Raw genomic sequence first — 16,897 nt, forward strand, 5'->3', positions numbered from 1 at the left:
CAGCACGTGGGGATATAAGGGGAAAGATTTCGCTTTTATTGTAGATACTTGCATTGGGTTGTGGTTATAGAGTACACCAGTTACTTCAAATGTAATCCCCGGTACATCAGGGGATTACACAAAATTGTTTTGAAGGTTCTGTTAAAGACTGAATTGCCTACTTCAAAAATGGGCAAGTAATTACTATGAAAACCTTTTGTCATAAATGTAGCCTAACCAGATTGAGCATCACTAAGTCTATGGATATACAGAAATGCTGAAGCAACTTAGCTAACATTTTTGCAAGGACTCAAATAAATATCCTTGCAACTTGCCTCGAGGCCACACACGTGCGTCCTTGTACACCGCCATGCGTATGTTGATTTTGTCTCCCCACCACATGATCATCACGCAAGCCAAACACCAAAACATTACATGTTTGAAGAAAGCAAATCCTATTTCTATATTGTAATCCAAAGTAATCTTGCAAAATTAATCAGTTTGTTTTGCTTTGAGGTGTAATGCATCTTGATGAACTGATACAAAAACTGATGTTCAGTGATGAGACAACCCATTTTCACCATTGAGTAAAGCACTTTTAATGTGCAGCATTTCCACCTTCAATCCTGAAATCCTGCTATGGTAGGCGTAAATGACAAGACAGTCAATTATTTCTTATCAATAATACGTTTTATAATGAATGTAATTAATTTGGATCTACCTCCTTTTATTTTTTGTGGTGAACTTTTTATATTAATGTTTGTGAAATACCAAAAGTTGAGATTATTCCTCATAATACCACATAATGAAAAGGCTGACACATTCACAACTGAACTAATTGTTTTTCATCTTATACTAAAGAGCATTTTGTGTTTCTTAAAGGTGCTTTCCTTTTATGATCATCCATCGAATTTGTCTATTCAGCTAAAAAGTACCAACTCCAAAACAGTCAAGACAAAACAAGTGACAACTACTTCTAGCCTATTAAAACAGAGACTAGTACATCCCCCTCATTAAATAACCTGCTGCACACCTGAACCTAATTTTCATTGGTATTGTGATTGGTGGTAATCTGTCTGAGATAAAGGGAGGTCCCTCTTAGACAATGTGATATCACCTTTTCAGAACAGTGTGTTTTTGAGGTAGCTCTTTTCTTTCAATGGGGTGATCGTAATGACGGGAGTACTCCTTTTAATATTGAAATTGTTGATACTGTAGCACAGCCAAATGCTCACCAGTGACAGCATTCAAAAATAACTGTTCAGTGAAAATCTTTAAAAGTTTGTAATTTTTTAGTTCATACCCAGAACATTTGGTGAACTTGTCATAGGCTATGTGGCCAATGCTTAGATTGGAGGAAAACATTTTCTTAAGCAGGAGATTGTATAGACTTGTTAGCGAAAATTGTGTTAAGGGGCATTGTGTAGAATCCTGCCTAGAAACAATAACAAGACTTCCTTCTCGTCTTCCCTTACGAAACAAAACCGGTATAGGACTAGCTAGTCCTGGTTGGTTTAGCGTGGGAAGCATAGTAATGCGAGTGTCTAAAGCGAGTATGAGGAGATTACACGTCAGTGCTATCTGATAGACAGGATGTCGAGAAAGTTTAAATTCGGTATATGTCAGTCAGTCTGATTTATTTTGAATACAAATTATTATTTGAAACATTAACTTGAAACTTCTGCCTCCAATGAAAAAATATATTTTTCAGAAGCATTGCAAAGCACTCCATCAATGCTAATGTGTATATTAGAGTATAACAGTATCAAAGTAGTAGGCATATATTTAATTATAACGTTTCACCTTAAATGGCAAAATAATATTGTATTCTCAAGTGAAAAAGTAAGTACACTCCCTGAAATGTTCAAATGTATAATTGAGCTCAATTCTACACAGACTTATTGTTTAAGTTTCAACAAATCACCCAAATGTAATTAAGCTAAACAGAAATGCATTGTCCATATGCGGAACAAGTTAGTACACATGGGAGGGTTCACAAACATTAGAAAGTTAGTCTGCTTTGGTCTTAAACATATGGATGTGTTACAACATCATTGCATGGTCAGAAGACCTGTACGAGGCCCTCTGAATAAAGGTTTTTGATGCCCATGAGTCGGAGAGGTTTATTTTTCTCAATCATTCTCCAACAACGTATCTCTTGCAGGACCAATTCAAATACATAAGTAGCAGCAAGTCCATGTAATGCTTTTTAGGGTAAAAGTGCAACCTTAAATCAGCTTTAGTCTTTACAGGCTGCCAGCATAAAGAGGCTAGTAATGTAGTAATCTGATAGTAGATTCTAGTAGCTATACTTAGCACTAATTGACATATCTTTAGTGTTTTATCAAGGTCCCAGGAAAGAAGAACACTGCAATTGTCTAAGCTTGAAGTAACACAATTGTGGATTTCCGTTTCTGCATAATTTTTCAACAAAATGTTTTAGAGTTCTGCATTGTTCTAGAGATGGGGAAAAAATGCTCTTGAAATAAGTTTTATTTTTCCAGAGTAACGCTGAAGTCCTTATCAGTTTTTGTTTTTTTTAGATTGTTGTACAACCACCAAGTTTCATTGTGGGACCTCTCAGCAAATCTCCTTTCTTGGGACATACAATTAGCATTGAATACATTTTTTGGGTTTAGTAAGTAAGTCAAATCAATTCTGTCCTATGCCTTATATCTGAAACACAAGCTTCTTGGGTAGGCAGTTTGGTGGCTTTTGCCATGTTTTAATTAATTTTTTACTGCGTGCAGGCAGTATATATATTGTAGTAAACAGTAAACAGAGCCCTGAGGAATACCAGAGCATACCTTTGAGGAGCCATGTATTATATTCAACACAAGTGGGCCAAGCACAGGAAGTATCGCTTTAAAAAATATATTTTTCTTTTATTGAGCACTTTTTTTTTAAGCTTGCTTTTTTTGGTCTGGTATTTTCTCTATACCAGAGAGAGAGATTATTGCCCATTTGTTTACATTTTTGTGGTGTGACTGCATCTAAAGTGTTATGCAGGGTTAAGTCCAGATCCTCAGTTAGACTTTTAACATTTATTTACTCTGACATCTTTGGGCAGGTTGAGGGAGTCTGGAAGAGCATCCAACAATGGGTATTGTCTGATAATTGATATTAAGTCCTTTGTGGGGGTACAAGTTAGTTCTGACGGTAAATATTATAAAATGTCTTTCATGACAAAAACGTCAAGGTATCAGCAAGAGATCTACAAGCCTTTCTTGCCACAATGTCAAAGTGCATGAGTCAACTGTCAGAGACTGCACAAACTTGGCCTACTTGGAAGATCAGGAAGGAAGAAGCCTCTGCTTCATACATAGATAAATCATGTCAGAACTTTTTCCACTTTTAATGTGACCTATAATGTCAACAATTCAATTGAAAAACAAACAAATCTTTGAGGGGGAAAAATGAAAAATATAAACCTTACAATAACCTGGTTGCATAAGTGTGCACACCCTCTTGTAACTGGGGATGTGGCTGTGTTCAGAATTAACCAATCACATTCAAACTGTTAAATAGAAGTCATTACACACCTGCCATCAGGATATCAGTCAGGAGGATATCAGTCAGGAGAGAGGTACAAAATAATTTCCAAAGCATTAGATATACCATGGAACACAATGAAGACAGTCATCATCAAATGGAGAAAATATGGCACAACAGAGACATTACCAATAACTGGACGTCCCTCCAAAATTATTGGTAAAATGAGAATAAAACTGGTCAGGGTGGCTTCCAAGAGGCCTACAGCATCATTAAAGGAACTGCAGGAATTTCTGGCAAGTACTGGCTGTGTGCTATATGTGACAACATTCTCCCGTATTCTTCATATGAATGGGCTATGGGGTAGGGTGGCAAGACGGAAGCCTTTTCTTACAAAGAAAAACATCCAAGCCCAGCGGAAGTTTGCAAAAACAAACATCAAGTCTCCCAAAACCACATGGGAAAATGTGTTATGGTCTGATGAAACCAAGGTTGAACTTTTTGGCCATAACTCCAAAAGGTATGTTTGGCGCAAAAACAACACTGCACATCACCCAAAGAAAACCCACAGTGAAACATGGTGGTGGCAGCATCATGCTTTGGGGCTGTTTTTCTTCAGCTTGAACCTGGTACTTTGTCAGGTTGAAGGGAATTATGAACAGTTCCAAATACCAGGCAATTTTGGCACAAAACCTTCAGGCGTCTGTTAGAAAGCTGAAGATGAATAGGAAGTTCACTTTTCAGCACGACAACGACCCAAAGCGCACATCCAAATCCACAAATGCATGGCTTCACCAGAAGAATATTAACGTTTTGGAATGGCCCAGCCAGAGCCCAGACCTGAATCCAATTGAGCATCTGTGTGGTGATCTGAAGAGGGCTTTGCACAGGACATGTCCTCGCAATCAGACATTTGGAACGCTTTTACAAAGAAGAGTGGGCAAATATTGCTACTTCAAGATGTCCCATTCTAATAGACTTCTACCCAAAAAGACTGAGTGTTGTAATAAAAGGTGCTTCAACAAAGTATTAGTTTAAGGGTGTGCACACTTATGCAACCAGGTTATTGTGAGTTTCTTTATTTTTCCCCCTCAAAGATTTCAGTGTGTTTTTCAATTGAATTGTTCACATTATAGGTCACATTAAAGGTGGAAAAAGATCTCACATGATTTATCTTTCTAAATCTTTTACAACACAAGAACCTGGCATTTTAACAGGGGTGTGTAGACTTTTTATATCCACTGTATGTCAAAAAGCTGAAGCTATTCCAAACATGAATATTAAAGGCAAGACAGTAATCCAGAACACACAATCAAAGCTATTACAGAATGGCTAAAAAATGTAGGGTTATGGAATGTCATAGTCAAAACCCAAATCTCATTCCTTTTTTCCTCACTCTGAAATTTAATTTCTGTTAATTTTTAAAAAATTACAAATTAATGATTGCTGAGTATCTTTGTGTCACTTGTGATATTGGGTTGCCTTTATCTGTCAAGTGTTGAACGGAAGATTACATATTCATATGTCCAAAAAGTAAGGTTTTCAAATGACTATATATACCAGTGAAAATACGTTTTTCATTTTTTTCACCAAGTTTTCATTTGATTTCACCACAGTTTACCCCCATGCTTTTACTGTCTGAAAAGATCAAGGTAAGATTTTACCTTGCAGTGCGTGTTGCAGACAAGAAACCATGTTTCCAAGTAGACATATATCCCATAGCTTGTTTATAAATGAAGACAGTTGTGCATGTGATAACATCAATAAGAGGGCAAAGTTGTCTATACATTTTTTTGCTCGCAAGTAAAACATAGACACGTGTACTGGAATAATTTGCAAGCTAATGTTGGTTGCCATTAAGACATGATATTCAGGGGGTTTAAGCGCATATTTATTGCAACACTAGAGATTGGCTAGCAATAATTTAGTGAATGTATCTTGGATTTTTTGTCCCAGCTACAAAATGTAATTTGTGATTGATATGCCATATGAGACGTTCTATATTTAAATGTAGCATTGTAGTCATTTGGGTGACACTCTTATTTGGAGGAAATATTTTGAGTGGTTACAATTCCAACATGGTTGTTAGCTCGTTCAGGTGATGAGGAAGTTACAGCATATAACATTTAATGCTATCGAGATCCTGATCAAATATTGTTGGTTTTGTGTTGCGGGCAAGGTGCGGTTCCAGTCAGCAAAAATATTTCTAGGTCTGCTCCAGTTTGCTATCTAAAATAGTTAATGAACACTTAATCTAGTGGCCATTCAGATTAGGAGCTGGCCAATCAGCGGCCTTTGTCCATATATTGTATGACCAAGATATTCCCACTTCCACATCATTCAGTTGTTGGGCTATTCCAGTGGCAAACCGTGACTATTGGAGCAAGGCCCTCAGTAGCGGAAAAAGATGACGTCATACATAGAGAACTCGGATGCTTGTGTATACAGAGCATGACTTGAGACCTTTCTTTTGCAGACCTATCTAGGAGAAGCAATTCTTTGATGACAGAGTCAAACGGTCCCAAGCCACGCCTCGGCTGTGGCTCACAGAAGCAGCACACGTACACAATGGTTGCAAATATCAATAGAAGGAACCCTGATCGGAGAAAATGGCATTGTTTCAAAAAAACATTTGCCAAAACAGTCACTCAAATAGTGGAGGAATAAATTCAACCACACAACTACTCACATTGTTTCAAGACCACAGACAGTTTATGCTGTCAGAGAGAGAAAAATTGCGCTGTATTTGATGTCCAGCATGCAACATTAAAAACATGCACCGCAACAAGAAATGTCATATACCCAGTACTTCCAATTGCAATGTAATCTCCTTTGTTTTTACTACAACAAAACCTGTGATCTAAAGTTGAAATAATATTTTAAACATTGTATTCAAAATAATATGAACGAGAGAGCAACAAAAAGCAAGGGGTAGTTGAAAACTAAAAATTCACACACCATTATTAGATTATATATTTTTAAATCCAACACTACTGTTGTTTGCTCTTTGGGGTTTAAGGACAGGTGTTTTGTAAAAGCACTTTGTGACATCTGCTAATGTAAAAAAGTGCTTTATAAATACATTTATTTGATTATGTTTATCATTTAAAAAACAAAGTCCATTCTCTTTTCCTTTTTTATGAAATGGATAATGGCAGGTTGACATAGCTTGTCTTTTGATTTTACATCCAAAATAAGTTATTTTTCTATTGAGATAAAAGACAGAGCTGACAGACGGTCCATCGCCATCCTTACGTACAGTACACTCTTTCCAAAATGCTAGTCAGCTAGCTAGGCTCAAGCTGGTTCAAGCATGAGAAAACACTATAATGAAAACAATCGCTATTGGCTCTGAATTAGTGACTCATACTTAAGCCCTTTGAGTGCCTTGAGGAATCATACATTTGTCCCACCTATTACATGACAATTTGTGATTGGTTGATTCTACTGTAATTCCAAAATGCTGCTGTAATTTAAGTAAATGTCAATGAAGTTGGCTGATGCCTTCTATTCAAAACCTGAGGGCCTAGCCAATGAGCGTTGAGCACGGCTAGATTATTCTACCAAGATAATACCAAAGAAAAATGTTGATTTGGTATTTTTTTCTGTTGGAAATTAAACTTTCTTTTTCCAACACAAACTGAAGAAATGCAATAGAAGATCATTACAATTAAGACAAAAAAAGATTAAATGAATGAGAACAAAATTGCAAATAATATATAAAAATGTACAGATTTGTATCTATCCTTGGACCCTCTCTGAGGGCGTAGAGGGCCCTGACGGTTCCCTACTGGGCTATTCCCATACAGTCCCAACACAGGTAATTACATGCCTAATTATCTTTTTTTTTCTATTTTATTCAAATTTGGAAACACTGGAAAATAAGCTTCTTTCAGCTACTTCAAAGAGATGCTCTAAATGTACAAGGCCACCCAAAGCCCTAGAGTCAGTTGAGTGGATGATCGGTCAACTGCATGACAAATCATAATGTGCCAGAAACAGTATTTTTTTTTTACAATTACCTTGCAGGAAGGCTAACTGTCCAGAGAAGTTAGGTGTTCTTATGATAGGTAAAGAATATGAAGTCTGTGAACTGTTATGTTAGACTGCTGTGCTGCCTGAATGTAAATGTTCCTTACTATATTGTGCGTTTCACTATGCTTCCTCCTTCTCCCGATCCAAGGCAGCACAGAGAGATTAGCACATGTCCATGTTCCTATAATTATAGCTGTAGTCCCTTTCAGTGGATCCTTAAATGATTAGCTATAACAAAAAGCCTGCGCTTGTGAAGCACAAGGGCACGACTCCCTCAATTAATAGAAGGAAAGTCACTTCTCACTCATTTCACCGCTTTGAAACCTTAATCCGTAGAAAATGTGAGCTTCCTCCCCTTTTCTAATATGAGATCAAAGGGGTTATGAATAGCATTACACGTTCCTTGCTCGATGTGCGAAGCTACTTACATTTGCATTGTCAAACTGAAAAGCCTGTTGTGAGAACACTGAGTGAAAAGGTTTTTAGGACCCAATATTACCCTGTGTTTTGCTTGTTGAGCACTGATCCTATTGTAATCATAGTTAGTCTTATGACTGTGGTCTCAGCCTCAGTTATCTGTTACTATTACTGCCATTTACACCAATGGGCAAGCAAATGGAATAGGTGTCTATGATCTATAACTTAATTATTGCCCACAGAGGAAGGACAATTTAATACATTAGTAATGTATTTTATGTCATCTATCAAAAGTATTCATTCAAGTTCAAGATGACGGTCAATCTCCCTCGGTCTGGGGCTCCATGCAAGATCTCACCTCGTGGGGCATCAATGATCATGAGGAAGGTGAGGGATCAGCCCAGTCTCAAAGAAAACCATTAGTAACACACTATGCCATCATGGATTAAAATCCTGCAGCGCACGCAAGGTCCCCCTGCTCAAGCCAGCGCATGTCCAGGCCCGTCTGAAGTTTGCCAATGACCATCTGGATGATCCAGAGGAGGGTCAGGACGACTGCTCCGTATTGAGGCGAGGATGGATGGGGCCATGTATCACGAGATCTTGGCCAACAACCTCCTTCCCTCAGTAAGTGCATTGAAGATGGGTCTTGGCTTGGTCTTCCAGCATGACAACGACCCGAAACACACAGCCAAGGCAACTAAGGAGTGGCTCCTTAAGAAGCTTCTCAAGGTCCTGGAGTGGCCTAGCCAGTCTCCAGACCTGAACCCAATAGAAAATCTTTGGAGGGAGCAGAAGTCCGTATTGCCCAGCGACAGCCCCGAAACCTGAAGGATCTGGAGAAGGTCTGTATGGAGGAGTGGGCCAAAATCCTTGCTGCAGTGTGTGCAAATCTGGTTAAGAAATACAGAAAACGTATGATCTCTGTAATTGCAAACAAAGGTTTCTGTACCAAATATTAAGTTCTGCTTATCTGATGTATTAAATACTTATGTCATGCAATAAAATGCAAAACAATTTCTTGAAAATCTTACAATTGAAGAATACCGATGATAAAAATGACAGATTTTCACATGCTTTGTAAGTGGGAAACACTGCCGATTTTTCAGGTTATCAAATACTTGTTCTCCCCACTGTACATAGATACGCATTCTCCAATTAATTACCCCGTCAATGCATGACAGAAACACCATTGGATGTGATCTGTGAGTGTTCTTAGGTATGTTTCTAAAAGCTTTGTACTTGTGGATGGTTCAATATTTTTTATGTATGTTTTTGTAAGCTACTCCAGTGTGGCTTGAGTGTAGTTGGTCATTTTGCTGAAAGTTGAAGTCCTCTCCTAGTGTGTGGTGTAAAGTACATGGAACTCTGTTATCCATTGGATTTTGCCTGTTTCAGTTTATCGGCTATAACTCCCCAGTCCTTTGTCGATGTCAAGCATATGATATACACTCACCTAAAGGATTATTAGGTACAACATACTAATACTGTGTTTGACCCCCTTTCGCTTCAGAACTGCCTTAATTCTACGTGGCATTAATTCAACAAGGTGCTCAAAGCATTCTTTAGAAATGTTGGCCCATATTGATAGGATAGCATCTTGCAGTTGATGGAGATTTGTGGGATGCACATCCAGGGCACGAAGCTCCCGTTCCACCACATCCCAAAGATGCTCTATTGGGTTGAGATCTGGTGACTGTGGGGGCCATTTCAGGACAGTGAACTCATTGTCATGTTCAAGAAACCAATTTGAAATGATTTGAGCTTTGTGACATGGTGCATTATCCTGCTGGAAGTAGCCATCAGAGGATGGGTACATGGTGGTCATAAAGGGATGGACATGGTCAGAAACAATGCTCAGGTAGGCCGTGGCATTTAAACGATGCCCAATTGGCACAAAGGGGCCTAAAGTGTGCCAAGAAAACATCCCCCACACCATTACACCACCACCACCAGCCTGCACAGTGGTAACAAGGCATGATGGATCCATGTTCTCATTCTGTTTAGGCCAAATTCTGAATCTACCATCTGAATGTCTCAACAGAAATCGAGACTCATCAGACCAGGCAACATTCTTCCAGTCTTCAACTGTCCAATTTTGGTGAGCTCGTGCAAATTGTAGCCTCTTTTTCCTATTTGTAGTGGAGATGAGTGGTACCCGGTGGGGTCTTCTGCTGTTGTAGCCCATCCACCTTAAGGTTGTGCATTTTGTGGCTTCACAAATGCTTTGCTGCATACCTCGGTTGTAACGAGTGGTTATTTCAGTCAAAGTTGCTCTTCTATCAGCTTGTATCAGTCGGCCCATTCTCCTCTGACCTCTAGCATCAACAAGCCATGCCGCATACTGGATGTTTTTCCCTTTCCACACCATTCTTTGTAAACCCTAGAAATGGTTGTGGGTGAAAACCCCAGTAACTGAGCAGATTGTGAAATACTCAGACCGGCCCGTCTGGCACCAACAACCATGCCACGCTCAAAATTGCTTAAATCACCTTTCTTTCCCATTCTGACATTCAGTTTGGAGTTCAGGAGATTGTCTTGACCAGGACCACACCCCTAAATGCATTGAAGCAACTGCCATGTGATTGGTTGATTAGATAATTGCATTAATGAGAAATTGAACAGGCGTTCCTAATAATCCTTTAGGTGAGTGTATATTGTTGCATCCACCTCCATGCTTCAAGATAAAGAGGCTTTCTTTCTCAAATATCTTATTTTCTACTTAAGAGATTGAATTGAGACCAACACCTACATTCCTTCCTGCTGTAATACATTAGTTCCTTATTGCATGTAAGATGTCTGTTTTGAAATATATTGATTCCAAAAAAAATTATTTTGCTTTTGAAACATAAAGGTCATTTTTGTAGTCACTACAGTGGGATTAATCCACCCTCTGTTCACATTGTAACAGAGCAACATTTGAAAAAGTCCAAAATGTTGTGAATACTTATGCAATCCCCTGTAGTTGGGCAAGCCCTAACTACCTTCCAGGCCTGCTCACTGTGGTCCGAACTTTGCCTTAACCTCAATCTGCCACGTTCTCAGCGGCTACAGTATCTGAGGGGATATCTCATCTGATCCCATGTTTAGGAGAAATAAACCCTCCAAGAGAACAGATCAGAGCTAGCTTCCTCCCTGTCAGACCCCATCCGAGATGATGATGTCCACACACACACACACACACACACACACGCACGGATGTGCGCGCACACAAACACAATGCCTGCATAAACCCTGAATGGCCGAAGGGACCAAAAGGGAGGTGTCGGAATCTGGCGTGTATGCTCCAGCGATCTGTTTGTCGCCGGTCACTGCAATCCCATCCAACCATGTGCCTGCTAGGCTTGAGGGCAGGATGGGGGTAGCGCTTCTGGTGACGACTTTAATGGTCATGATTGGTCCTCACGGTGACGTCTTTATGCATTTCTGTATGGAATCATTGGTTCTGGCCGCCTCCCCCACCCTTGCCATCTAGGCCTATGTAATTCCTCTATTTCTGCATGAAATCACTTTGCACCTCCGGGTTTATGTGTGTATGTGTTCCTTTTTTACTATCTCTGTGAGGACCTGTGTGTGTGTGTGTGTGTGTGTGTGTGTGTTGGGGCGTTATGCACTTTTATTGTGGGCACAAACGATTGCTAAAGCTGTGGTGGTTTTTGGTTGTTATTGGTCTGATGTTGAGAATCTACATTCTTTAAAAAAGCAATTGGGCTAATAATTAGCCAACAAAAACATTCAGCCTGGGGAGGACAAAAATAACCTTCCAATAATTTTTTTGTCATGTTGTTTTGTTTCCAGACTGAAATGGTGCTTGGGTTTAGTGACTAAGCCTATCTGAGATTCTCCAGACAGACAGGTCAGGTAATGAAATGACTAGTCAGCATCTACTGCCGTTACCCTGCTATTAATTCCTGAGTGGTTTGGTGCGTTGGGGATTCCCTGCCAGTGCAGTGTGTGGGGGGAGAGAATGGTGACATTAACTCTTTCAGTTCATTTCTGTAATGCGAGGTGGAAAGGTGTCAGTACCCTGAATATTCTGAAAAGTGGGCGAAAGGTATAGGTGAAGGAGAGATGTGATCTTCAATAGGTCCATTTTGCAATGCATGGTGGTAAGGTTGGAAATCCCCCCCCCCTCAGAGACGTGGTCTAAAGCAATTTGTTTTGAGTTCTATTCCAGATAAGATCGTATTTTTGTTTCTAAACGTTACTTCAGCAGGAGCAAACAGAGCAAAGAAGGAAGGGGCTGTTTTCTTAAACAGATCTCATAACCTGTTGGACGCAATGTTGTGTTGTCCCTTCTTGTTTTTGTCTGTTTGCCTATGTTTATTTCCAAACGTCTCTTTGGTAACTAAAACACCTTGTTTTTGCTAAATTCATTCAATCCTCTTTTTTGGCCTAGGTAAATCATGTTTAAAAAAATAATACTGCCAGTATGTATTGGTATTCCATTAGGCATTTTGTTCAATTAGGTCACAATTGTGCTTTCAAGTAGGTTGACTTTGTTTATTGTCATTGGCTTGCACTTCGATTTGCCTTATAAAACATGAACATACAGTACTACTGAACTCCATTTTTACCGTCTTTCATTCGTTGAAAGGTTTTGCCATGTCAAAACAATTGCATAGCTCATTCTCTGCTTAAGATATGACTTGCCTGTAAGAGCGAGAAAGATATTGGCTGATTGGAAAGTCTGTGGGTGAATGATGAGAGTAGCAAATACATTACTACCCATTGTGGGTAGCTAAATGGAGGAACGAGAACATTTACTGTGTTCAACTGGAAATCACAGGGAGGAAATCAGTAGGAAAAGAAATGGCACAGGAACAGCTATATTATATCAATGTATCGTCAGCATGTTAGGCTGCAATTTCCTTCTATCGTAATCTCACATTCTTCCTGGCTTTTGCCATTCCTTTACACTACCAGATAGTTTGTAATGACTGTATGTCATTGTTGGGTCAATTTACCATGGATGTACCATAACAGATATAAAACCGGAGCAGCCTGTGTGAGGTTAGGTCAGCACTTCTTTTGTCCCTCAGGAAATTAATAGACTATACTTCCCAAAATACAACTGGTATTTTCCTCTTTCAGTGCCAAGGGGGCCTTCATTGCCAATCACTGAAAGCAATGATTTCCGTCTCATTTTCCTATTCCCACTGCAGTTTTCATTGTCCTTGCCTAAAATGCTCAATTTTCTCTCCTCAGATTCAGAATAGCTTATCCATGAGTGTGCTCCTGGTGGAGGCTTTCTACGGTGGCTCGCACAAGCAGCTGATAGACCTGCTCAGAGAGAACGTGGAAGACTGCGTGGCCTACACATTGCCTGCTAAGAAATGGCAATGGAGGGCCAGGACAGCAGCCCTATACTTCATGCAGGCCATCCCGGCTAGCCCCACATACAGGTATACAGAAACACAGCTGTTGGAATTGATCAAGATGATTGAGATTGATAGGTCATTTGTTGTTGCAAAAAGACAAGCTGGGTTTCTTTTGTCTTTCCAAGGCATTTGTGAGTTAGCGTGTATGGTGAGATCTGTGAAGGGATGATCAAAACCTCTTTGTGTAGGATTGGAGAGTGGGCCGTAGGGGTTGGTAGTCATTTTCAGGTGCCCTTGAAACTCTTAGTACGAGATTTCAGAGACAGGGATTCCATGACGTCATTGTCTTCCACTGATAGGGTTTTGGTCAAATGTGGAGAGACACAGTGGCTTAAAATATCCTCAACCGTCACTCACTATCTTGCAGTGTCAACTGACTATTACCGAACTACCCCTGCAGTCAAATAGCCACCTTTTTCTGTCATTAAACCAGATGGGAGCACTAGGATCAGTGTCTGTTCGATGAAATGCATTCTTTCACTCGGCAACAAACGTATCTTTGCCTAAACTGGTTCGATTAAGGACTTGGTGAGTTCTTGACAGATACTTGACAAATGGCTGTACATATTTGACAAATTGACAATACATTTAAAGAGGCTGTGCCTTGATGCTGCTGCCCACCCACACGCCCACCGAGGCATTGCTAATGCTCAGGTTGATGTTTAACCTACTTGTCTGGTTTTGATCCCTCTCTGTCATTTCTGCAGTACTGCAGTAACAGTCACTATGGGAGAATACAGTGGGCGGTTCATGTCACATACAGTAGAGTGGAATTCCTACTTCAAAAGGTCATCAGTCAGAATGAAGGCAGGTAGTCAAATCGATAGAGGCTAGGATGTCATGTGGCTAATGAATAGCCTGTACAGTAAGTAAAAAAACAAAAAAAGATAATGAATCATGAATGCATGGATGTGTGTTGAACCTATTCATATACTATATATTCCAGGTTGTTATTGAAACAGAGAATTTCTTCTCATTCGGCTTACCTGGTCAAATGAAGGTGAAATAGATCAAATAAAATATGTAATACATGTTTTAACTTGGGGGGGGCGAGTGAGAATGCTTTGTTTTGGACAACTGTTTGGAATGGTTATGAAATCAATAGTAATTTCATATGGTTTCCATGTGAATACATTAACCCAATTTAATTCATGAACTACATCAAAATCTATGCTGAAACCTTTTCTGATACTGGGAGTATTCACAGACATAAAACAGTACCTTGATTATAAAATGTTGGTCATTATATCATACTAACCATTCAGAAATTGGATTACACATTTAACTGGAGCCTGTAAAAATTGTTTTGAATAAGATCTCAGAAATGCACTCTAACCTTGTTACATTTTGTATCTTAAATGATGGCATTGTACTGGCTCACATTTGATTTTCTTGGCACTGACCACATATTTCTAGTGAGTTTGGACTCGTTTTTAGCCTTAGCAGTTATAGTGCATTGTACCCTGTAAACCTCATTCCTACCTCAGGTTTTATCTGAAACTGAGCTCACTGCTATACTAGTAGGATATTCGGAAGGCTTATACAACAGTGTTCCATTAATGCTTTCAGAATATACAGGGTAAATCCTGCCATATTTAAACTCCTTCTTATGGTGCGCTAGTTCAGTCCAAGCTGTAGCAACCTAATATGGCTAGATCAATTGAAACTGGTGATCTAACCATATATAGAAAAATTGGTGATAATAAACCCTTTGATAGTTTCTCTTGGGTGGCACAGTGGTCTTAAGGTGTCTCCGTAGTCACCAGAGTTGGAGCCCACAGAGTGTAGCGGAATTGCAACTGGACGTTTTGTTTTTTAAATCACAACAGGAATGTAATTCTGTCCATGTTTTAATGTCAAGAAACGTCTCTGCCTCAGCCCCGTACAACTGCCTCATTGCGACTAGATGCTCAAATCCTGGTTGCATGTAATTGTCAGTGCCCGGAGTCCTGCGGAGTATAACTGAAAATTCTCAGTGGTGCTTGTAGTGGTTGTCAGACAGGGCTGCCTTGTCTCGTTGCGCACCTGCTGTTGTTGTGACGAGCCCAGGCAATTACCACGATTGGACAAAACAAGCTTTGGGAACTTTCGTTATGTTTTGAGTTGTCTATGGACCCTGATAAGACTAGCTGCTAGTTGTAACTCCACTGGTGTTGGAAATTGTCCACTGGACAACAGTCAAGTATTGTCATCATGCAATATAGCGTTGAATATACAGCTCTGGGGAAAATGAAGAGGCCCCTGCACCTTTTTCTTTACTTTCAAAAAGTTTTGAGTGAGGAACAGAAGCATTCAATTTGCCGTGGTCTCTTAATTTTAACCCTTCTGTTCCTCACTCAAAACCTTCCTTTTGGAGTTTTTTGGAAAGGAAAGAAAAAGGTGCAGTGGTCTCTTGTACCTGCGATACTCCGAAGGGCAGACTGTGGGCCAGATCAGGGTTACCATGAACTGTACCTAATATTTTATATTTTTGTGGGATTTGTCAGGATTTCATTTTTAGTATCTTATGAACACACATAGAACATTTAAAAAAACCGTAAAACAAGATTCAGCAAAATTCTCATATAAACTTAAACAAAAATGTTCTGTGCAGGTCTTCATCTACCTGGAATTGTCTACCTCAGCCTCATAAGGTTCTGTGGATATGTCAAACTTTTGCCAGTGCAAATTGCTGTCAACCAATGCCTCAAGTGTCATGTTAAAAGTCCACCTCAAACCCAAAGTATTGTTGGATCGTGCCTGTCTCAAAAATAACCTAGGCACCACCAGCCTATCAGAGGGCAAAGTGGAGCTTTCACCACCCAATGATTTCTCTCAGATTGCCTTTAGATTCTGGAGGGTGTCATCATCATCATCATCATCATCTTCCGCTTATCCGGGGCCGGGTCGCGGGGGCAGCAGTCTAAGCAGGGATGCCCAGACTTCCCTCTCCCCAGACACTTCCTCCAGCTCTTCCGGGGGGACACCGAGGCGTTCCCAGGCCAGCCGGGAGACATAGTCCCTCCAGCGTGTCCTAGGTCTTCCCCGGGGTCTCTTCCCGGTGGGACGGGACCGGAACACCTTCCCAGGAAGGCGTTCCGGAGGCATCCGAAACAGATGCCCAAGCCACCTCAGCTGACCCCTCTCGATGTGGAGGAGCAGCGGCTCTACTCTGAGCTCCTCCCGGGTGACCGAGCTTCTCACCCTATCTCTAAGGGATCGCCCAGCCACCCTGCGGAGAAAGCTCATTTCGGCCGCCTGTATCCGGGATCTTGTCCTTTCGGTCATGACCCAAAGCTCATGACCATAGGTGAGAGTAGGAACGTAGATTGACCGGTAAATCGAGAGCTTCGCCTTGCGGCTCAGCTCTTTCTTCACCACAACAGACCGATACATCGACCGCATTACTGCAGAAGCTGCACCGATCCGTCTGTCAATCTCCCGTTCCATCCTTCCCTCACTCGTGAACAGGACCCCTAGATACTTAAACTCCTCCACTTGAGGCAGGCACTCTCCACCAACCTGAAGTGGGCAAGCCACTGGAGGGTGTGTACTTGTCTTAAATGTTAATAGCTGTCAAATGCTTGCTGTTTTCCATGGTGCTTTAACCCACA

At 40.4% G+C, this 16,897-nt stretch overlaps 1 protein-coding gene across 5 annotated transcripts in view; it reads left to right on the forward strand.

The window, feature by feature from the left end:
- gtdc1 (glycosyltransferase-like domain containing 1) overlaps nucleotides 1-16,897 on the forward strand; it is a 52,769-nt gene that overhangs the window by 3,359 nt on the left and 32,513 nt on the right. For all 5 annotated transcript variants that reach the window (XR_002198015.2, XM_010879951.4, XM_020055103.2 and 2 more), the window contains exon 2: nucleotides 13,132-13,328. Coding sequence is in view for 4 of the 5 variants with exons in the window: in XM_010879951.4 (XP_010878253.1) it covers nucleotides 13,132-13,328 (197 nt within the window). In the remaining variant the exon portion in view is untranslated. The remainder of the gene's footprint in view (nucleotides 1-13,131; nucleotides 13,329-16,897) is intronic.

The sequence above is a fragment of the Esox lucius genome, chromosome 16 (assembly GCF_011004845.1).
Source record: "Esox lucius isolate fEsoLuc1 chromosome 16, fEsoLuc1.pri, whole genome shotgun sequence".
Classification (NCBI taxonomy): domain Eukaryota; kingdom Metazoa; phylum Chordata; class Actinopteri; order Esociformes; family Esocidae; genus Esox; species Esox lucius.